Genomic DNA, 24,632 nt, shown 5'->3' with positions numbered 1-24,632 from the left:
TGAGGTGCCGTACTAGTTTAGCAGTCCAGATTGGTTCACTGCCTCCACTTCCCTCGGTGAAAACTATCTTTCCCACGTGAATACTAGCAGGCTGTGACAAAAATCACTTACTCTTCCCTTGAATGCACACACTGAATGCTGTAACACATACATTCCAGATTTGACATTATTTGTTGCTGTCTTCTGAAACCATTTATCCTTCCCAGACTTTTCCTGAAAGAGCTACAACAGAACTAGAACTAGAGGTAACAGTTCAGTAAGAACCTGGTTAATAATGTGCCTAAGACAAGCTTCCTCCTTGGCCCTATATCTGAGGGAACACACTTTTAGCTACAGCATCAGGCTTAAGTTTAAATTCAAGTAATTAGTTACCAAGAACTGAAAATGTTTAATAATTTCTTACATCAGAATGCTTCTGTCCAAATCCCTCCTGTTTCCCGAGAGCCACTGCAATATGATGATAGTCATCTAACCGTGTTTCCTAGTAAAGATGAAAAAATGGCAACATAAATGTATTTTCTTTACTCTGTTTCCAGGCTATGTAAATGTTTAGAATACGGTTCAGAACAATAGCAGAACATCATTTAAAATACTTTAATGACATTCAAAAAGCAATAGTCCTTTCTAGCGGTTCTGTTGGAAAGCTCAAAGATGTAGATATATTAAAAAGTTAGCAGGGCTGAACTAGTTACTATAGGTTACCATCATCTTACCCATCTGTAGATACTTACATTCAAGTTTCTGACCTTAGCATTTCTTTACCAGACACTTCTAAGTCATAAGCCATATAAACCAACTTAACTATCTGTTTTCCGATAAGATAAACTATAAACTTCCAGGAGGTATTCTGAAAAACTATGTAACTTACACCAAATAACCTTAATCACTCTTGGCTTCAGACAGCATGTAAGATCCCAACTTTAAATATCTGACACAGCAGCCTGAGTACTGCTTTGTGTAAACAGGAACCAATTTTCCTATAAAAATGTTGTAAGGCATAAAATTGTATTACTAAATATATTTAATAGCTTTGTTCAAAAGTGTTTTTCTCTAGAAAGGCTAAGAATTCATCCCAAACAATTCACTTCAGAAAAAAAAACACTTTAATATCCTTTTTCTGAATGTTTATTCTATAGTCAAGTCATAATCCTGTTGGCTTTAAGATAAAAATATGCGCGTGTGGGGTGGTGGGTGGGTGTTTTCCTTGCTTCTTTATCCAAACGTTTTCACATAATTTATGCACAAACTTTCTAAAAAGGAAATCAAGAATAACAAGAATATGACCGACAAAAATGAACAATTTAGATATCATCATTAATCTGAAACTCAGCTAGTAGTCTGGAGATTCTTCTGGGAGGTATGATTGAGCCTCCATTTTCCACTTTCTTAGGACATACTCTAACTGCACTATATTATCATATAAAGAAAGCATCATAATGCCCTCCTGTTTCCTCTCAAAGGTTGTTGGTTGCCTAGTTCTAGGGTGGGAGTGTTTTCTGTTTGTCTAAATGAAAAAAATTACTACATCCAGTTTTTAACCATTTCATTCCCCCCCTTCATTCATTTTTTGCATGTACAAGAGGTTAAAGACTGATCAGAATAGAGGACACAGTACAGCACATTAGGCAGTGTCTATATCTGTAGTCAGAAGTCTGCAAACAACTGTGTTAAAGCTTTACGCTAAATGCACAGAAATTGTTTTTTGTCAAGCAAACTTATGTATTACTTCTTGTTTGTGCAACTAAAAACATATTATAAATCCTTTTACATATTGTTAATAAAATAATTTCTTGTCAGCTCAAAGCTGCATTTAACAAGCAGTGACTCTAGGTAACATGGACCATTCCCCTACAGACACCCTGCCCAATGGACAGTGAATTCAGAAGGTTCCACCTCATTTACTTCACATATCCTATGTGGTCACAAAAGAGTTTTCAGCATCTTACAATAAAATGTAACAAATTATACCTTTCATCTTATCTTTGCTGCTCCAGAGAAATGTAAATCCAAACCAAATACAGAAGGGAAGGATGTTCTTCCTGGCCCCTACTAGCGGCCAACAAAAATCTTAAGCTATGGAGTTAATGAAACATACTGAAGCCATAAAAACCAGCACATCAGCTTGTTTCTCTCTTCACCTGGAGGTATTGCTTACAAAATAAATCCAGCTTCTTAAATGGAAATAGATGACTAAACAAAAAGAGAAGGAGGACAATCGTACAGAATTGCTCTGAGGTGAAGAGTTTGTTAAGATTCCTCTCTATAAACCAGAAAACATATAGATCAAAATTTGTTTTTCTCTGCACAGAACCACACTGTTACTAGAGCTGTTCAAGCTACAGGCACATTGAGACTTAAAATTACCTCATTTCAAAGGCTCAGCAGAATGATGTGCCTGGGATTCAAATCATTCTGGATTCACTCAACAACAGACAGCTTACGAAGAAACTGTACCTTCCCAGTGAGCAGAAAGGATTGCTGTGTGAATCCAGTTGGAATTGCTAGTCTTAGAAGTTTTCATTCCTATTTATTCCTGAAAATACCACTGGATTAACTTCTCTTACTGAGAACACTCCCTTGAATTTGCATACCAATAATTAGCAAATATGTTTCAAATTGACCCATGTAATCACAGTTTGAAATTCATATTCTGGAAGTCATTTATTTACATATAGACAAACCAAGCAAATATTTGCTGTGAATAAATGCAAACAATTACTGGTGTGGCACCATTGATGCCAGGTGATTCTTAATCCCTGAATGAGGTTTAGGATAAATGAGGTGCTTCCTTTACAAACTGGCTGTATCCAAATTTGAGAGAGGGACCAAAACAAGTAATGTCTTTTGTCTCATTTAAGATTCCTCTTTAATATAGAACCCAGTAAATGCTATTCAGCCATCCTTGCTGATTAACTGTAGAAAACTGGGACCAATAAGGAAAGAGCCATGAATACACTTAACATTTTGCAAATCAGTAATTAGGATTTTTTTTTCCACATATCAGATCTGCTACAGACAAATTATTATAAACTTATGTATATCTCTTTAAATTATAAGACTCGTCATAGTTGTAATCAACTTCTTTCATTTTTATTAAAATGAACTAGTACTTCATTGTTGTCATTAACCTGGCAGGCAGCTAAACACCTCGTTGCTGGCAGGGCAGTACGAGAAGCTGAAGAGTCCTTGACTTAGTGTAAACACTGCTTAGCAACAACTAAAACATAAATGTGTTATTAACATTATTCTCATCCAAATCACAGCACCATACCAGCTACTAGGAATAAAATTAACTCTACCCCAGCTGAAACCAGGACAATTCTGTAAGTTTATTTTCTTCAAAGGAAGTAAATGGAGCATACAGAATTACCGATAATGATGATTGTCATCACCATCATCAGAATAACGACGCCATTCTAAATTAATACCCTGACACAAATACTGTATCACTCTTCACTGGGCTAGTAAAGTTTTATTTATTAGTAAAGAAAGTCACCTTTTTAAAATGAGGAAAGCATGCACTGCCTATGTGAATGAAGGATATTTAACACAGTAGACATGTTGTAAAATTAAAGTTATGTTTTTAAATTAAGTTTTACTGTATTTTTTCTCCTATTTGTTCCGAAATAGTTGGGAAGCAATCCAAGTAGCAATCTCTAGAGTACTATATGAAAACATCAAGATCAAACAAGAAGCTATTTCTGAGCTACTGCCTTCTATCCATTCTCAAAAATACACAAGGAGTGGAGGGGGAAGACAATTCAAACAAATCTAAACACTTGGTGAAGGGACGACAGGCAACTACAAAATAAAGTAGTTCATTTGGTATTTACAATAAAATAACAGATATATTTTTTTAATGTTCACAGAGAATTCTATCTCCAATATGAAGGGGCTTTGCTCTTGTTTTGAACAGTTACAGGGTGTCTGAACAGTGTCAGCTTTGATTTGCTCTGATTCACTAGTGCTTCTCTTGACCTTTGAGTCATGACAGTTATAAGGTGGTAAATCTTCTAGTCTTCATGCTTTTAATTTGTATTTTTCGTATTACATGGTACTTTCTGAAGGAGATTTCAGAATATTTTGTGTAATTTAAATGGGTAAAACCCCCTTTATCTCTCTCTTCTGTTTTTAGTAAGTTAAATTCTGTTTAAAACTGAAATTAGACAATCTAAAATATGTGGTAACTGAATTTTAATCAGCCTTCCTTTCTTTGATCATCTCCTATCATAGAGGTAGATCTGAAAAGTAAAAGTGAGGTAGTTCTGTTTTTTATTTGCTAGAAAAAGTTAATTCAAGCAAACTCAGCACAACAAGGAATGAAAGAAAAATACTAGTACTATATAGTCTTATAGGTGATTCTTAATGACTTCTCTTGGGTGATTCTTCCAGATTTTTCAAAATTAGTGTTTTCAGTTAACAAGTTGTTTCAAGAATGTGGCTTAAGGGCAAATAATGAAACAAAACTCAGACTTTTGTAAGTAAGAAAATGGGCACAAAATTAAAAGAAACTTGGAAAAAGACTAAAAAGTAAAGTGATGCTTAATTTTAGGCTAGGGACTGGTAACTGAGAAACTAATTTTTTTCCAATTTCATTTTAATAAACATTGCTATTTGAATGAAATTATATCCCAAGCAAGCTTGTATTTAAATGAAACTTGGTTGCAAATCCTTTCTTTAAAATACTATGATCTGCCTCATTACAAGGCTGTGCTCTTGGGAAGAAGTAGGGCAAGCATAGAAGAGGAGTTGTTCCTCAGACAAAAATTAAATTAAGCTTTCAGCAGTAATTACTAAGTAATAAGGAAAAATAAAATAATTACAAAGCATTTGAGCAATACAGGGAGCGACCTACATCATCTTCAGGCTATTTTAATCAATCAACCACTGGCATGTCATCAAAGACCAAACTTAGGAGTTCCAGAAGTCAATCGAAAGCGGTAGACGCCTCCTTGAGAATGGTACACTGGTAGCATTAATACAGAAACCATTCTGTTACAAGATGCGTCACAGTCTTTCCTGAGATTTTCTTCTGCCAGTCTGTAATTCCAATTAGCGAGTTCCATGACATACTCAGTTCCCAGAGAATATGGCAATATCGATAAGATGGCTGATTTAGTATTGATAGATTTTTAAAACAACACAAACTCAAACGTGGCTAGAAATGGTGAAAGGAATGAACTGTGAAGAGGTCAACTTATGCTACAAGTTAAATGTTACTGGTACACTCATTCTTTTTTTACTACATGCACACCATACATGTAGTTTGTATAATACACAAAAGAAGCATACGGCAGAAATTTATCATTTAGACTGTAACAGTTGTTTCCCAACAACGTATTTTCAAAATGTAAACATGTATTGGAAACTGAATACTCCTATTGAAAACTACACTTGATATTTTGTGAAATCGTGAAGTATGTATTCTTTGAACTGCTAGTCAGATATATACCAGCTGCACAAACTTATGGCAGACAAATAGGGTGTAAATTGTTCACAGACAATGTTAGAGTCAATGTCTTTTGCATATCTTCCTTTGTTTTAAGTGGTTGAATGAAAGTGCCTTTGGGGTGTAGAAAAATGGTATTGTGATTTAATTTATTTTTATTGTTTTTAAAGCTTGGCTTCTCAGGGTGATTAAATAATTTGAGATCATTGTATCAAATCATAGAATCATTTAGGTTGGAGAAGAATCATAAAATCATTGAGTCCAACTGTTAACCTATCATTACCAATCACTAAACCATGTTCCTATCAGTTCTTTATATACCCTTTAAACTACATTAGATGCTGTTGATCATTTCCTACCACAACTAATAGGCTAGTTATTTCAGAGACAAGTCTCAGACACTTTCAAGAAGGAAAACCAAACAATACCCCAAAACCTAATAGCCGGATAGAAAACTGAGCCCCAACTAATGTTCCAGTTAAGCAAAGGCAAGTTTTTTTGCATCTCTTGATTCCCACAGATAGCAGCCAGTCAGAACACTGTTAACTCCAGCCCCACAAAAGCACATTTCTCCCAGCTTGCATGGACAAGAAGTAAGAAACCCGAAAGGAGCTGAAGGCACCTCCTCCATTTCAAACATTTAATGCAGGGGTCCTCAAACTTTTTAAACAGGGGGTCAGCGCGCGGATGAAGTGGCAGGCAGTCATCTGTGGCTGCTTGGTTCCCCCCCCCAACCCCCAGTGGGGGAGGGGGGGGGTTTGTATAAATACCGGGGGCCGGATTGAGGACCCTGGGGGGCCATATCCAGCCCGCGGGCCGTAGTTTGAGGACCCCTGATTTAATGTAAACACTAACTGATGGGGTTATTTAATCACTAGTCCCATTCTAGACCAACTGATGAAGAACTTTAAAATTCTTAGACACTGTTCAGAAGTTAGGTCTGAATATGCTTCAGTGAACTTCCTGCACGCCCTAGGATGACTTTCATAAAATGCAAGAAATATACTCAAGGAACATAAAAAACAAAAAGCCATTGTAATGCATATATCTCTGGGGTGTTTTTGCAATCATCAAAAATACTTAAAAATGCTGTGGATTTATATCCTAAGTTTGATTGATATATATATATATATGTGTGATATATATGTTTGAGATATATATATATACATACATATTATATGTTTGATCAATGTGGTTATAGAGAATAAAGATGTGAAGCTGCAATTAAAAAAAATAAAATGTGCAATGCAACCATAGGTATGTGAGACTGTTTATCATTACCAAAAAATTAAATTTGAGTATTTCTGACCTCAAACGTCCACTCTTCTTCTTTATCACCATCCAGAAGCATTTTTGTCTCTTTATACACCTTTCCTATTTCCAGTTGCAATGGGGACACATTAAATTCAATTCTTTGCAAGTTAAAGCCAACTCCAACTCCAATAGCCTTTAAGAAGCTTTCCTTTAAGGCCTAAAACATAGAATAAATTAATTTTATTCATACTGGGTGTTTTCAAACTGTTCTATAAACATTACTTCTGAGCAGATACAGTAGACCAAATAAATTTAAGACTTAGACTACTATAAATGTGAGAGTAAACTGATGCAGTTACCAGGAAAGAAAGTTATCAGTGTTGTTAATACCTAGCCTAACTTGCTGTATTATAATGAACATGCAACCAGAATTACCAGGTGGCATATACAGATATGAACCCTTTACTTTGTTCTGGACACGTGTTTAAAACTACTCATAAATCCTTCCAGAAATGTCAACTGTACTATGGTTTTCAAGGTTATTCTGACATTAAAATAATCATTAAAATATAAAACCCATCAAAATCTTACCTCCAAACACACACATGTAACTATAAAAAATATACAATTTTACCACAATGGAAAAAATAATAAAATATATCAAAAGAGAACATTCAGGTTATAGCACTGCAGCCTTTAAATAGGAAAAAGTATTACCCAGTGCCGATGAAACATATCCAACTGCATCCATTCATTACTCATAGACTTGATTACACCCCACTCTGTTTCAGTAAACTGTCGCTTCATGATGCGAAAGAAATTTGGAATTGAGCTACTACCTATAAATTAGAAAGAAATATTACAGAACAAAGTAGCAATAATAAGTAAATTAATTACCTCATGTTACTGCTCTGGAAAAAACTCATAGGAAAAAAAATTATGAAGTAACTGTGCTCTACAATCTGAATGTATGTAGCCTTAAAGCAGTGACACTGATAATTGTTCAGGAGATAGTATTAAACTATTCCTACAGCAGAATTACTGCATTAAAAATGTAAAATGAAAATCATAAACATATTATATATTTTCAGCATTCTCTAAAAAGCAAAGTATTTAACCAGTGCTAATTTTGTATTAAAAACTTTAGATTCAGCTACAGAAGTAGCATATACAGTTTTTGCCATCTGACAGCGTGATCTAGTAACATTGTACAAACCAGCATGCTTTGTCAGAATTCATCAAGCTATTCTGCCTTCTGCCCTTGGATGCTGGGACACAAAAGAAATACTTTTTTAAGCACATGTTGAATTACAATCTCCCAAATTTACTGCATGCATATTAAGTCTTCTGAATGTATTCTGCAAGAAAAATGGGGGTAGGGAGATGCCCATAACGACAGTAAGAAAGATATCAATGAAAACAAAAACAAAACCCCTACAAACCTGCAGATCCTTAGATTAAATTTAAGCCTCCTCTAAAAACAAGCGTATCTGTGTAGCACTGCAGCAGCTCTTCAGGGACTGTATCACTTTTCCCCCCCATTCCAAATTTACTTTGCAGAAAAAACTACAGACTGTGTAGTTATATTGATTAATGGCATTTCTATAAAACACTGGAAGCTATGGAACTCATTACATGCTTGGCTAATCATCCACAGCCTGTATCATTAATCAGCATACCACGCAATCTGTCCAATAGGGCTTACAGCTGGCTAAACAGACAATGGCAGAAAGCAATCTATTTTCTTTAGTAGGGATAATAAAAATCTGGATAGAGACAATGCCATGTATTGAGACAATTTTTTTCATAGGTTATGCAATGTTTTTATTAAAAAGAAAATATTAGTCTTATTTAATTCAAAACATAGTCTCCCCTCCCAATACCACACTAGTTTTAAGAACCTATCACTAAATAAGTGCTTAACAAAGATGCAGATTCTAATCTGAGCTCTGCCACTGATTCTGTGAGTAACTACTGGCAAGGAACTAAATTTCTCTACACTAATGTTCCCTATCTGAAACAAGGGATAAATATATAAAGTGGTTGTCTTCTACAGATATTTAAGCACTATATAAAAACAGGTATTGGCAGCAATAATTGATCTAAACAAATTAACGTCACACTAAAGCACCATTCAGGTTTTCTGACAACTTCCAAATCATATTGAAAAGTGTAATCTGACGTACACATCACACAAGACAAGGCAGTGACATTTCAGAGCAGCCCTCAATTTCATTTATAAACTGAAGAGAAGAAAACATCTTAAAACAGAGATTTTTTTGGCAGTTGCAGTAGTCAGCTAATGGAGTGATCCACACTCCAAAGACAGAACTAACTTTCCTCTCTAGAGAAAATGATGATACTGAAAAAGAAAAGCAACCACAATGTCAAGTATGTTTTGATGGACTACCAAGGTAAATGAAATGTTTAGGAAATACAACTTCCCTGAAAAAATGAAAATTAACAAAAAATTATGTTCAACTTGAAGAAAGGTTATTGTCTTTCGTCTGAGTTTATATGGTCTACTTTATGATCAAGTAACTGTGTTGACACCTGCTCAAACAATCCACTTATTTTTTTCCTTTCTCTTCTTCTGTCAGGTATTTAGGACAATAGCAGTAAGGCACCAGCCTCTTCAGGTGACTCAAACTACAAAACATTCAAGAATTTCCTAGCATACCTTTCCTCCTCCATTACTTTCAGGAAGTTCTCTTCCTTTCAATAATCCAGCGCTGTTGACACTACCAAAGAAGACTATCCAAGATAATCCACACTACCTTCAGCACCTAGAGGCATATAATGCCTCCTGCATTGCCAGTCCTTCTGCCATCCAAATCTTATCACGCATGGTAAATACACTTGATACTTGAACTGTTTAGTACTCCAGGTGCATATCAAAACCATATGCTACTGCCTTTTCACTCCATACTTACCCCTTGTTGAAGAAACCTAGAACAACTGTTCAGCTACCCTCATTGATGCTTATGTTCAAATTTACACAGTACTTTTCCCTCCACTCCAGCTGTCCGTCACATCCCTCCTCTGAAAAGTTCAGGTACTGCTTTCTCCTTCAGTACCCTCCGCTCCCGTTTCCTTCTTAATACAGCACAGTTGCTTTGCTCTGAGGAATGGATCAGATTAGAGGAGCCAGGACTATTCATCTCCACAGATTACTAGCAGTACCACAGTCTGCCTAGTCCATTTCCCCATATTTGTTTCAGTGTCAGAGAAAGATAGATTCACAGAATCATGGATAAATTTAGGTTGGAAAGGACCTCTAGGGACCACCTGGTCCAACCTTCTGTTGAAAACAGAGCCTTATGTTAGGTTATCCAAGGTTCTGTCAAGCACAGTCTTTCAACCCTTCTCCAGGCAATTTATTCCAGCGTTTTACTGTTCTCATGTTGAAGAATTGGTCCATTGAGACAGAATTCCCCTGAAGCAACCTGAGCCTGTTGCCTTTTCCCCTGTTCCTGTGCACCCTCATAAAGACAACTACCTACACATCTTCTCTACAGCTACACTTGAAAAACAGATTCTCTGATGGAACAAAATGCTATTATCGTAATGCACACATATAATACTGACTGTCTTTATGTTGTCAGCAATAAATGATAAGGCCAGACACTCACTGAAACTTACGTAATTGTACTGCTGTTTCTTATTTAACTTACAGCAATAAAGAAAAAAGATTCCTTTAAGATATCATAGAATCGTTTAGGTTAAAAAAGACCTTTAAGATCAGCAAGTCCAACCGCCAACTGAGCACTGCCAAGTCCACCACCAAACCATATCCCAGTAGTTCATAGGAAAGGCACAGTTTATTTGCTGTAGTCCATTCCACAGAACACTATCTCTTCAAGACATAAAACTAGTTTATTTTCCATGGTTCAGAAACCAAAGTCCAGATGTATGGCCAGCAACAGCTGCTGATAACAGAAATGAACCAGTGATACACACAGGAAACAGAAAAGCTTCCTAAACACATGGCGGTCCTAGATTTTGGGGAGGTCAGCATTGTTTGTTTGGGTTGGCTTGCCTGAAATAATGCACGATCTCCCAGCATAATGAAAATTGATCATCCTGATAAGGCAAGATTTCTTTTTACCACCTCCACAGACTCTTCATTCCTACTAATTAAGCATCTGGAACATGGGCTGCCAAATAAATGCTAAACTATAAGATGCCCAAACAGATTTCAGGAGACTTATCTACTGACTTAAAAAGCTCTTCTGATAAAGCTCCCTCCCTACAGCAGCAGAGGTTTGTCACAAATTCTGCAGAGGTTCATTTTATAATGGGGAATATTATTTTATTAAAACCAAATGATCATGGAACACTTTACAAACATGAATTAAATTACTAAGCACGCCTGCACTAAAGATAAACTTCATTACTCCTTTACCCCACATTTTACAGAGAAAACTACAGCACAGAGCAGTTCAGTGATTTGCTAAAAGTTACAAACTAAAGACGGCTAAGAATGGCAATGGCTATGGTAGGGTTCCTAGTGTGATTTTTTTGGTGGATTTGAGTTTTTTTAGTTTAGTTTTGGGGGTGCGCTTTTTTTTATTTATTTATTTATTGTTAAGTCCACAGTGCAGTTGCACCCAGCAAGAAGCTACACATGACTCTGGCTCTGCTGGGACAGGTTGCTGCTGTGACTGCCCACCAATAAGCGGGCAGAACAAGACAAAAGATAGCATCTGCTAAAAAAGCACATCTTACCTTCAGGAAGCAAGATACATCTTCACTTCTGAGACCTTCACAATGTCAGGGCAGTTTTTTCTTGCAGTCTAAATCAAGACTGAAGCTTGTTTTGCCTTTCAGAGTCAGAGCATGGCAACTCTTCAGCTTTTTCTCCCTGAAGAGGTTATATTCTAACTCAGCCATGACATCCCTAAAAACACATTCTTTTTGTAATATTTTGGTCTCTCAGGAATTGTTTCATTAGTTCATAGAAAAGTCACAACTGATTTCCTTTAGTCTATTTCACAGACCATTACCTCTTCAAAATATAAATACATTTCTCTCTGTGTGTCTATGGGGAAGCAATAACAAGGACAAGCATAAAGACTTGAAGACACAAATCTGTCACAGCAAGTGGTGCTATTTTCAGTTTTCTGACCTCATATTCTGCAACCTGTTTGCCTACAACCCCTACCAGGGTGTGCAAAAGCCTTCATTAAACTGAGCTTCTTTCCTTTGTGAAAGTGACGAACAGGGACACGGAAAGGCAGGGACAGAGCTTGTATAGCATCTTGATCCAATTTAAGACATTTCTAGCAGAAATCCCTGTAAATCAGCAAGCAGTGCTCCATCAAATGTGACCAAATCAAACTCCGTCAAATATGCCTATGCAGGTTGCAGAGAATTGCACATTTGATTTGTCTGAGCTTCTAAACATCCATACACTAACAAGCTCCAGAGCAGACACAGCTGGGTTCACACAGTACTGAGTCCTTGCTCATATTATCCAGTACTCCTTTCCCAGTGTTCAGGGTTATTACAAAAAAAACGAACAACTTAAACACTGAGCCAAAAAAAATCAGCTGGAGATACAACTACGTAGATAAAATTATGTGAAAAAATTCAATTTAAATGCTCAAAACTGCATTTCAAATACTCACAGAATTACAGCATAGCATCACAGAACATCTTGAGTTGGAAGGGACACATAAGGATCATCCAGTTCAACTCTGCTCCTCCCAGGACTACCTAACACTAAACTAAACATCAGTGCACTCCCTGTCATCCTCAGGCTCAGGTGCTTTGGGCTATACCTGCCGGTTCCTTTCTGTAAGTCATATTTACAGCTTCCGAAGAATTGCAATTTAGATTCTGATTCCAATTAATCCAATATACATACAGAAAACTGGTCCATCTCAGTGGCAATGTGAGATTTCTGCAACACACGATATGTACGCTTCAGAAAAAGTATTTATGTATGTAAATCACAAATCAGTGACCATCAAAATTGCACAATATTTATCGGATTGGGCAAGCATCTGACCAGGTCTGCATTCATCCTTGAAATGGAATTAACACAATTCCATGATTTTAGGAATACATAGGATAGGTAAGATATGTTTTCATAACAGATTTCAAAAGTAAGTGTGGCTGGAAGCAGAGAAGCTTGGAAGGTTGGAAGCGTGTTCCACAGATGGTTTATGATTAATGGGAAAAAGATACATATGCCCATCAACTGCTAAAACTCTTTGAACGAACAGTCACTTACCATTATCTGGTTTTCTTTAAAAGAAGAAAAATTGTGATGGAAGCAGACCTATTAAAACACTGGACAAAAGGTTTCAAAAAATAAAATATGAGAAAAATGCTGAAATGCTGATTTAGATTCTATAGGGAACTGAGCATATCAGCAGACAGAAAAGCTGAGCCAATGGTATGAAAGTTATTAACACGACAAGGGGGTGGGAGGGTAGGGATGAGATTTATGAATTAAATACGAAACCAAACTTACCTTGGTCAAGGGGATTAATGAAAATAAACTCCACTACAACTGAAAGTTATCTTGCTTTGAAATTTATAATATTGAGTACTGTAAGTATTCTATCAAGATTCTAATAGTATCTCTTTTCACAATTATCCTCTAATAATACCTTAAAGATAAGATTTTTATTTAGTATGGAAGCCTAATCATAAAAGTATTATTAAAGACAGTTTTTCTTTCCAGAAGAGCATGTATCTGTTCAGTCATCAACCAAATAATTTCACTATAAATCTTAGGAAAATCTAAGCTACAGATTTTGAATATGGTAATTCCTGGCAATGTAAACTTTCAACTCTTTCCAGTGCTTTGACAGGTACTTCTTACCTGCCTATGCCACTTGAATTCCTAACTTACAGTTAATATACTATTCAAAATTTACATAGTTTCTTTTAAAGAGAAACTGTGAGACAAACTTTAACTCTTTTTAATAATGAGAATTATGTTGCCCTTTCCTCTCTCATTTGAATATACATTTTCACCTGTATGTTTTTATAGTTCCCTCCTTTTCTCACCTTTACAGAAACTGTTGTGTATTCTTTCTTTTTGCACTTGCTCATAAAAGCTAAAATTCTGAAGGCATTTCTGTTGTCTACAGTAAACTCCACATTTGAAAAATTTTTGTTACAAAGCGTGACATCCTCTAAATATTGAAAGCAGTTTTTGTTTTTACATTGTATCATCTTGCTGAAAAGTAAGAGTCAACTAGAAAACTCTAATAAATTTACCTAAAACATACTACAGCTTCTTTTCATAATATACAATTAACTGACAACAGTTTGTCACAGTATCTGAGTGTCTAACAAATACAAACCTGGATGTCCATTTGCATTAGAAAAAATTAACTGGATGGTTTAGCCATTCAAAGGCCCAACTTTAGAAGTCTTCTTTCCCTAGAATATATATAGAGCTCTACCTCCTTCCCATAACACTCACTAACTTGCTCCTTAAGGAACAGTAACCAACAGAAAGCAGGCATGCAGCAAATATCTGATCAGTTTCTCAAGATAAGCTAAAGGTTTTATCCTTGAGACCAAAATATATTTTCATCGATTTTTTTAAAATCTACAGACATAGAAACCTCACACCCCTATCACATCATAATACAGATTTGAAACCAGAATAGTTCACAGAAAAAATTAAATGTGAAATTAACACAGCTGTGAAGGCAATTGATTTCTTACCTATATACAGCTATTACTCCCAGCTAATGAACTTGACACATCAAATCTGACTAATCTTTCAAAATTGTCTTCTATGCATTTATTTAAAAAAAAACAGTAACTCATCCCAAAGTTAAGTTTCTTCATTAAATTAAAAATACACAATAACCTGAAAATTTCAGGAGGGGTAAGGAGAAAAAAAAATAGTGAGTGATACTGGAAAAGAATCCAATATTAAACCTACAAAGTAATCATGCTATATACAGATAAGTGTGCATGTGCGTGTGTGTATATGTGTGTGCATTCTGGATTTTTTGCACAAACTATTTACATTGAAATATATAATGCCATCTTTTCCACTACAACAACTAGGTATCTTAAAAAAAATAAGACTTGGACAAAAAACCTCCTTTGCATTCTTCCCCGCAAAACTTCGGACCAGATATACAAGATTGATTTTAAAAAGATGTAGGAGCGAAGAATAAAAAACCCACTTATTAAATTCCCTAGTCCTAATGGAGAAAATGCTTCAGAAATAGCAGAGAAATACAGTGTATTTTTCTCCATTTTTCTACCTGATTAAAAAAAAGCCAAACAAGCTGCATTTGTAGGAAGATAAAAGACAATCAGAATTAAGAACAATGTAAATAATGATGCCGTTAACAGTGAAGACTACTATCCATAGGGCTAATACAGAAATCTTCATACTGGCATTTTGTTTACATGGTTACAAACATCAGGTCAATCATAGATCAGCTTTGTACAACGTACATTTAACAAGTGTAGTTAACTGTCCCATTGTACCTGAAATTACTATAACCATGATATGCCTTCTCAAAAGTAGTCAGAAGAGGAGATGACTGACCTTCTCCACTTTAGTTTGTACCAGAGTTTTACAGTCTTCAAATTGTTTTGGTCAGATACAAACTAAATAGCTTATATTATGGTCTATATCCAAAATTATGGAAATTGAAAGCTAAAATCTACTACTGCCAGCTCACTGATCAACTTAATCCCCTGGAAAAAAAAAAAACAAAAAACAAACAACAAAACAAAACAAATCAGCAAAAAAACCCAACCCCCAGAACGCTAATCCCAGAGTCCTGACCAAAGAAACAGGTCAGTGATCAAGAACTAATATATAATCAATAGATATCAATTTATTTTCAGATGGCAAACAGGCAAAGTGACAATATGAAATGTACTACCTAGCAAAATGAGCAACTGAAGTATGAACAGATCAATCTACTTAATAATGTGAAACACAGGCAAGCTATAAATCCTGCAAACTAACAAACCATGTAGGAATATGTTTTGAGTCCTGGACACTTGGTGTGACAATCCTTTTGGTGTAGGACACAAGCCATATTTGATCATGTTTTACCCACTAAAGGAAACCAAAGTAAACTGATAGAGAAAAAACATTTCTTCTGCAACAGATGCCCTAATTGTTTATTGTTTATTAACACCTAATTGTTTATTAATATCAACTAACCCTTGTATAGGTGTTTGGAAACTGACAATGACTAACTTTGAAGAACCAGACAGAAAATTAACAAAGCATGTTTTTTTAAATCTGTAAGCTCACACAGCTTTAGTGCGAATTAGAGATTAGATCTGCATTCTGTGACCTCTGCTTCCTGTCAGCATCCCGCGATTCTCCCAATAATATATATGTTAAACATCCATTCTCATCATGTAACTATTGATGATAGGTTTTATCTTGGCATATCTCAGAGAAGCAGCATTAACTTTAAAATGTCCAAAAATTTGAGGTTGCCTCCTTTAAATTACTTAACGTTTCCTATACTGTAAAAATGGAAAAGTCATAAAGAGACTGACATAATTGGATAATGTTTGATATTTTCTCTGCAGTTAAGATCATTAAGTCTTTGAAATATTAGAGAAGCTGCTGAAGTTTCAATAGCATTATTGTGATTTGGTCTAACAGCAGCAATAAATACTTAAGCAAACTGCTGATAGCAAATGTTAAACAAAAGAAAGTAAAGAATCACAATGGATTAGATAGCTCTACCTTCAAAACTGCAAATTTTGTTTTGCTGAAGAAACAGCAATTTTGACACAGGTATGGCTTGGATTAAAAGAAAGAAAAAAAAAACCAAAAGTCACAAACTTAATTGAATACATCTGATCTATTTACAGACAGGTAGTGTATGGTCTACCACAGATACATGCTTTTTGTCATTTGTTCTGAAAATATATAAAAAATGCCAGATGCCCTCAAATTTTGTTCAGACTTCAGCACACTTTTACATGTTCTTCCTATGCCAAACATTCAACTGTAATATATACTAGCCATTGAAAAGCTTACTGACAATCACACCTGGGTGCAACCACATGGTTTTAGTTTGCTTCTGAGTAGAGAAAATGAAAGTATTTAAAATACATAGGGTCTTAGTGATTACCATGAATCAGGAACCCCAAACTCTTTTAAGGAAATGTACTTACTTAAAACTAAATAGTAACAGCAAAAAATATAATGAATAAATTAAGAAACTCTTTCTTAGCTTGTGTATGTCAATGGTAATACCTCCTACTTAAGCTCTTTCCAAGAGGTTGTGTGACCACAGCTAGAGGAGCTCTAGGTTGCCACAGTATTTCAGCAGAAAGGTCAATTAGCCCATGAAAATGCAGCATTGTAATCAGCTTTCCATTAGAGAACATATCAAACTTAAAGCAATCATTCCATTTTGTCAGAACAGCAGGAAATCTACTTCCTTTCAACACTCATGAGATTACGATGCATCATACTAAAAATAAACAAACACCCCCAAATTCTAAATAAACATAAAACCAGACTTTATTTTATAAAGCCATTATGATTGTGAGTTGTGAGGACACAACTATAGACGTAAAAAAAGGCCAAACATGCTCAGATTTCTTTAAGGGTAACAGACATTTAGGAACTTTAATATGTTTTACTGGAGCTAATCTTCTTATATTACTCTTTAAAAAGACAACAAAAGTCTCAAGATGTTGCTAGTGCAATAGCACCCACATAAGATATAGTTATATTTAAAAAAGCATATATATGTAGATACATACATATACATGCTGGTATGCATGCATATATATATGTGAGTGTATGTATATATGGTGCTACTGTGAGATGCATAGACAAAATTCCAGCACAAGGGGGATGACACCCAGTTCTATCTTTGCATTGAATCAGACATACTGCAAACAACATTATCCACATGGTATCACTAATAGTTGCTACTGAACCATAAAAGTATTAATAGTAGCAAGAAAGGGTATATACTTCAGTGAAAATGTGACTAGAGGGAGAGTATTCCCATCTCTAAGAAACTAGAACTTCTGGAGAACCTGGGAGTGCATTAGGATCTGCTTGGTACTTGATAAATAAATGTACTATTAGATGAAGGGGAGGTGGGGGCACAGATGGAAGCCAATTCTCAGTGTCTAAGTCATCTTCATCTTCCACATTGAATTTGACTACATGATTCACATTTTGTAACACCTCCTTGATTTGATAAATGCAATTCCCCCTCCCCACCCCCAGAAGCTCTGCAACCTTAGCACAAACTGAATCTTTCTCTGACAGACCCTAACGAGAGATGTCTTTTCTAAATTCCACATTTGCTGTGGAACTGGTCCTGAATACTGAGACACACACACTCTGCGACTACGTCCTTCCACATCATGATAGCCTACCGCAGTAATGAGGCCACTGACTGTTAACAGTTCCTTGTGATGACATAAGTCAGAACACTGCACAGAAGCCTGTCTCAGAACATGAATCTCATAGCCAGATGCAGTAAAAATGTCCCTTATTTTCACACTTAAAACATGCCCACTTTCATGTATACACTGTCCTTCCCTCTTTTTCCTCCTTCAAAATGAAGTCCAAAAAACCCCGCGAGATGACAGAAGTAGTACTAGTGTTTGAAATCTGGGACTCAATCTCTCCTATGTAATAGTGAAAGTAACCATGTAAGAACATGCTTTAAAAAAGAAAACAAAACACCATTGCAACACCATTTTTTTGGCTTGCCAGCACCTGAAAAGTCTGTTTGGCCCACTTGACATGTTTTGTTTGGTCTTCCCACAGAGAAGAGACAGCATCAATTAGTCATGCAGCATGTTGTCCCTTTGCATCCTTGCCCCCATCAACACACAAATCAACATCTGCATAGCTCCAGACCAGCCTCTGCAGGAGCTGTCTTTTATCCAGCCAGCAGGCTACACAAGAAGGGATGCAAGAGGAAGATGAATGTATTGCAATGCGGCAAAACCAGAGAATGGCCCACAACTGAAAAGCCGATGAACTTCAACAGTCCATTCATCTCTATCAGTTTTATCTATTCTTGTAGATACTATCTTCAAGTGCTTGCTATGTTTTTATTAAATTTTTTTTGCTAGGAAAAAGACCTACATATTTAATATAAACCAAACAACTCTGAACAGGCAGAAAAACTATACAAGGCAAGTAACAATTTTTTAATGCACTACAAGACTGGATTTTCCATCAAAATGCAACACAGCACATAGCACAGCCATGAATACCTAGAATTTACAGCACCAACCCGATATAAGGCAAGAAAACAGTTATTCATAGAAGTAGCAAAAATCTCCTGGTGCTAAACTTTCCTGAAAACCTGACCAGACAACAGCAACCTGTCACCTGTAGTGAGAAAACACAAAAATACTTGCCTCATTAAAAATTAGAATTTCTATTAGAAATATGTCAGGGAAATCCAGCTGAGGCTATTTTTTTACAGTTACTGAGGGGAGATGCTAAGTATTTAAGATAAGTTTCTACCATTTCATAAGTCAGTCTTAAAGTCTGCAAATCCAAATCTAAAGCATTGTCTCCCAACCTTGAAACTAATAAGAGCTCGAGACTGTAATTCTTGCACAGACAACTTCCAAATAAGCTTGACAGCAGAAAATACAGACAGCTTCTATTTTCCAGCTCTTGCAACAAAGATATGTATCTCTAGAATTGAAGGTATTTGAAATGGGCAGTGGTCGCAAGAAACCTTCAAAAAGCAAATTCTTCGTATCTACAAAGTAATTTCTTAACATCATTCTGCTAGACTTCCTTAATTTGGAAAACCAAAGCTAACTGTCATTAGTGCAGGCTAAGTACTTTCAGTTCTGTTAAAAAAATAAAAAATTCAATTCTCTTTAGCTCCTAATTTTGAATGTATAACTTAATTTCCCCAAAGACTAATTTAGGAATAAATTGTGATTATTTTAAATTCAGCGTGCAGAAGGATATTTCAGTGGGGAAAAACAAACAAACAAACAAAAGCAGAAAAGCATTCTTACAGTTTGTCTTTGTTCTACATCTTATTTTTACTAAGAGCTCCTGGTTTAAGTATTTTGCTTCCTTAACTGTTAATTTATCCCTCATTTTAAACATACATATTGTCCACAAGTTCATTTTTACTGTTTTATATTTTGCTAATGGTTTCTATTTTAATCCAAACGGGTTTATGTTTTCCTATTAAAAAACAATCGTAACTGATTAAGATTCTTTCTTTCCAAAAAGCCTATTACCCCTCCAAGAGGAGATTCAATCACAATATCAAATTTTCCTTTTACAGTTTATTAAGCATTGGTGCTCAATCAATTACCAGAACGCACAAGTGTTTTTACAAACATGATGTAATTCCAGGTTAAAACAATGTTAGATGTGTAACTAAATACAGCACAATAATTAAACTACTATATAACACATATTCTTTAAGGGTATGTTTAAGATGGCTGTTTCCATTTTCTTCCCATTTTCAAATAGAACAAGAACAAGGAAATTCCTCCCTGCTTACTCAGTGTAAGGGCATATGACCACTATGATTCGTTAGTTCAACAAGGATATTAGCTGTTTTAACACTACTTTACATCTAAAAATGATGCAGTGTCATATTTATAAACTCTGACTTCCTTAATAAATTAGAAGTAACATTTAATTTAAATCCTTCATTAATTTCTTCATCCCAAACATTGCACCTACATATCTATAGCTGTACCATTAGCTAGTAATTTGGCAATTACCTCTTGTAGTAAAAGATTAGATGCTGATTGCTGCTATGAGATTTACTGAAATACAGCAATAAAAACAAAAGCAGTTAAAACTTTGGTTAGGGCACTGCAAGGACAGGAGCACTCCCAGGAACAATCTGGTTTGGTACTTCTTTCTAGATCAAGAAATTCTTACTGCAAAAGGTGAAAAGCAGCATTAAAAAAGCATTACAAGTTCAAAATCTTGAGCATGGCTGCTAGATAAAAGACATGCCAAATATCTTAACTATGCTGTAGGTGTGCCTAACTCTCAATTTAGTTTGAGACTAGCAAAAGAAACGGCACAAAGTTTATAACTGGCTGAAGAGAAAGAGCTTTCCTCCACTAGCTAGACTTATGTTTAGCACGTAGCTTCTTTGAGTGGAACTTTGAAACCCTGGTTCATGTGTGACATATCTCTGATTTGAAGGTCTTTATCACCTCTTGTATTATCTCACCTGAATGATGGAATAATGAGAATAAAAAGAGAAAAATTAGTTAAGTTCTGTTTGTATTTCTTTGCCGCAAAGAAACACATTTTCAAACAACCAGGTATTTGCACATAACTGCCTACCTTCTTTAAAAAGCATTTCAGGAAGTATTTTTAGATCAAATTAATTTTCCATAAAATTCACATGCAGAAAATTTACCCTTTTGTGTCTTTTAATAAGCAAACCTACCATAAACCTGAAAGATTAATGAGAAAAGCAAATTTATTGCATGTCAAATATTTAATTCTGGAATTACGCTGAGATTGGAGCGGTCCGGATCAAAATAACTATAATGCAATAGGTAAGAAAGATTGCAAGCTGATTATGAAAGACCAGGAACAAACTGTTAATTTATTTACCTTTGTAATTCCATCGAAGCTAAAAAATTGCACTACTGAAAATTCACTTGCACAGCAGGAAAGCTCTTGAATCTAAGATCTAAACCTTTTTCAAATGCTTGAAGTAATCTTTATTAAGCAATACTTATTTCCTAGGTCTCTGAAAATGTTCTGCTTTACAGAGTTTAAGTGACTGGTAAATCCAGCATCCCACACACCACTTAAACCACATTGACACTTGTTGCAAAATTTCTTGTGCATAAGTTCAAAATCAAACACATCATCACAAGCTGAGTTTTTCTGCAGGAGTTAGTAGTACTTGCCAATGTCCACAGTTACTTCCATAAAAAAAAATTACAGTACAGTGTGCATTTTCCCAAATTATTCAAGAGTTCATCTTAAACTGATTTAAAAGGAAGAAAAAACCACAAACCATTGATCTCTGTAATTCTTCCAAAATAAGTAAATTAAAAGCCTGGTTTAAATGTGCAATACCCTGCTGGAAAACCCTTTTTGGTCTGTGGGGGTTTTTTTTGTTTTATTTTATTGTGGCAGCAACACACAATACCTAAAGAAGAAATCTTCCTTTTCTACCTTCACTACATTATTTTATTCAATATCTGAATACAGGAAAAAAGGTGATAAACTGTTGCATACCTGGGGAACTTTTGTAGAACTGTCTCTACTTGCATTGCTAAGACTAGCTTCTTGTGTGGCCTGCCTTCACCTTTGAAGAAGACTATGTCTTGCAGTAGTTTTTTCAGGTTTTAATAATGCAGCAAAAGTAATATGGAAAGAGGCAGCTTCTTATGGCTCATGAGTAAAATGAAAATAGCACTGATGTGACATGAAATGGCTATTGTACCAGGTCTTGCTGTTACATTCTAGCACCCAATTTAATAGCATATTTCCCAAAACTTTCAGCTGCATGATACTCTCTTGTGTATTTGCTCTGCATATTTTGTTCAGTAGCTGGACAATAAAGGGAATATAAGAACTAGAATACTGGAGACCTCAATCAAGATTCTGTTGGATAACATCACAAGATGAAGCACTTTGTATTTAAACAAGCATTTAAAATAAATAAATATATAAAACCAAAACAAATCTACTGTAATGTATTTTGTACATAGGGAACTATTTGTCCTTGCAGTTATTCCAGAAAAAGAGATTTATAGCGGATTGACTCTCAGAAATACAATGTACTTAGCAACTGCAGAGCAAGAGCACCGCTCAGTGGTACTACCAGGTAAAACAATATCGGTGGTAAACTCAAAAGCTATGTATTGATAGCACAGCATTAAAGAGAGCTCCAGGAAATTCTACCAAGACAAAAAACTTTCTTAGAAAAATTTTAGGTGAAAAGACGCTAGCTTTAGTTCATACTACAGAAACTATATCTTAAAATTCTATCTTTAATATTGCTTATTTGTTGGCTCACTTTCCCACGTGCAATTGGTAAATTTTCATTACTATCATGTTTCTTTTCCAAAAATACAAATTATAATTCCAAAAAGGAAGACATATGGCCATAAACAAAACCTCTGTAAAATTTTGAACCTAGTATTTTTTTATTTAATTCACAAATATTTATGTAAAGTTACATAATGCAGAAAACAACTGCACAACCAGGTGTTGACATACTTTTATGATAGTTATTTCTTATGCATAATGACAGGTTCCCTTCTCTCCTTATCAAAAGATAAAAACATGCATGCAAGCTGTTGACAGCTAAATTACTTCAGGACAGAGACTACGTTAGCTGCGGAACTTGAGATATTAGAAAAGAAAGCTGGAAATTTTGCAATGATGCATTTTGTACTCCTCTATATACACTGTAAAGCTTGCCACCATAAACTCGGATTGTGGAGACGGTGACTTGCCCTAATACCCCTCTTCACTTTTAATAGATACCTAGATCTCTGATGGAAGAGGGAGAGGTGGATGAAGTAGCCATGGTTCAAGACAGATAAAGGACCTATGTTCAGGAATCCCAGCAGGCTGCATCTGTCACTAGCTTGTTTCAGATTGGGCATCTGGATACATAGTTTTTCAGTATCACTGTTACAAAAGCACCAATTTAATTCCATCATTTAGCCCTCGGAATCACGAACACCTCCAGAACAGCCATCATTTTTCTCTCTACAGGTAAAACCATTGAAGCCTGCTTGTATCAGAGCTCAAAGCGTTACTTACTCTCACCAGCTCATATTCACAGATAAAATCCACACTGCTGCTGAGTGCAGTTCCCCAGGGGGATGTGGCAGCATTTCCTTTATCATAAGAGGTCATGACTGCTACTGTCCACAGTTCTATGACATGTTGGCAGGAGCCTCTAGTGCCACCAAAGAAGTTAAGAACTGAATGTTGTCTCTAAACAGTCATTTTAATTAACTAAAAACCCAGTCCGATTTCATCGCTTTTCCTACATTTCTCCTGAGATTCAACTCTTTCCCCAACACCAAATTCTCCTTTGAACTTCAGCTTCATATTGTTGTTTGGAAACCCTAGGAGAGGCAATCAAAAAGCTGCATGACAGAAGCAGAATAGGAACCAAAACATCATTAATAGGATGAACTCAAGACATTTTTTCCCCTAAATTTAGTCAACTTTAGCAGGCATAACTAAGAACAAGTGGCAACATATACTGATGACCTAACTTTGATTCTACAGCTCTTATGACAGCAGTGACTAGAGACCCTGAATGAAGAATACATTCAGACACAAGGTAAAAGAACCTTCATTTCTTCTGACACTGCCTGTAGAATGAGCAATAAATCAACGGACATTGAGTTATCCACCATTTAAGCAATTGCACATGAAGGAAATAAGAAAGGAATAGTGAATAAGTAAGTAAAAAATACAAGAGAAAGGAAGCAGTAGAGGTGAGGTTTTGGGATTTTTTTAAAATAAAGTCAGCTAATATTGAAGTTGAAAGATTTTTTTCTATTAACTGGAAAAGAACCAAGAATGCATTCCCTTACAAAGTTCAATGTATTGTATTCCAAAATAGAGAAGTAATATAAATACACATTTCTAAACCTAAATGTAAACATAAGTCTCCACAATTGTCTCCTGCTTTCAGAAAGAGAGCTTAACACATTGCATAAGCCTTGTCAGCTGGATATCAGCAATGCGTCTTTAAAATGCCAGCTATATTTCCAGCTGCATAAAATGCCAGCAGAGCGGAAGACATCATTACCTCCATATATAACATGTATAAATTACTTCCCATTTTTAATTTCCCGAGAAAAGCTTAAAATAAAAACATTTGAATCTTTTGATTTTCACTATCTACCTGCTCAACCAGGTAAAGCTTTTAAAAATGAATAGTTAGCAGTAAGGCCTGTGGCAAGCCCAGCCAAAGTATTCCAAGGGTAA

General features: G+C 35.5%; 1 protein-coding gene across 3 annotated transcripts in view; it reads right to left on the bottom strand.

The window, feature by feature from the left end:
* Positions 1-24,632, bottom strand: part of AASDHPPT (aminoadipate-semialdehyde dehydrogenase-phosphopantetheinyl transferase) — a 37,050-nt gene that overhangs the window by 9,538 nt on the left and 2,880 nt on the right. The window contains exons 3-5 of one of the 3 annotated variants that reach the window (XM_037377092.1): positions 7,421-7,542; positions 6,759-6,920; positions 404-481 (exon numbers count right to left, since the gene is read on the bottom strand). In XM_037377092.1, the coding sequence (XP_037232989.1) occupies positions 404-481; positions 6,759-6,920; positions 7,421-7,542 (362 nt within the window). The remainder of the gene's footprint in view (positions 1-403; positions 482-6,758; positions 6,921-7,420; positions 7,543-24,632) is intronic. The other 2 variants (XM_037377093.1, XM_037377094.1) reach the window with 2 other exon arrangements.

Source organism: Falco rusticolus, chromosome 2 (assembly GCF_015220075.1).
Source record: "Falco rusticolus isolate bFalRus1 chromosome 2, bFalRus1.pri, whole genome shotgun sequence".
Taxonomy (NCBI): domain Eukaryota; kingdom Metazoa; phylum Chordata; class Aves; order Falconiformes; family Falconidae; genus Falco; species Falco rusticolus.
Note: the sequence above shows the minus strand (reverse complement) of the source record. Positions and strands in the feature narration are given on the sequence as shown.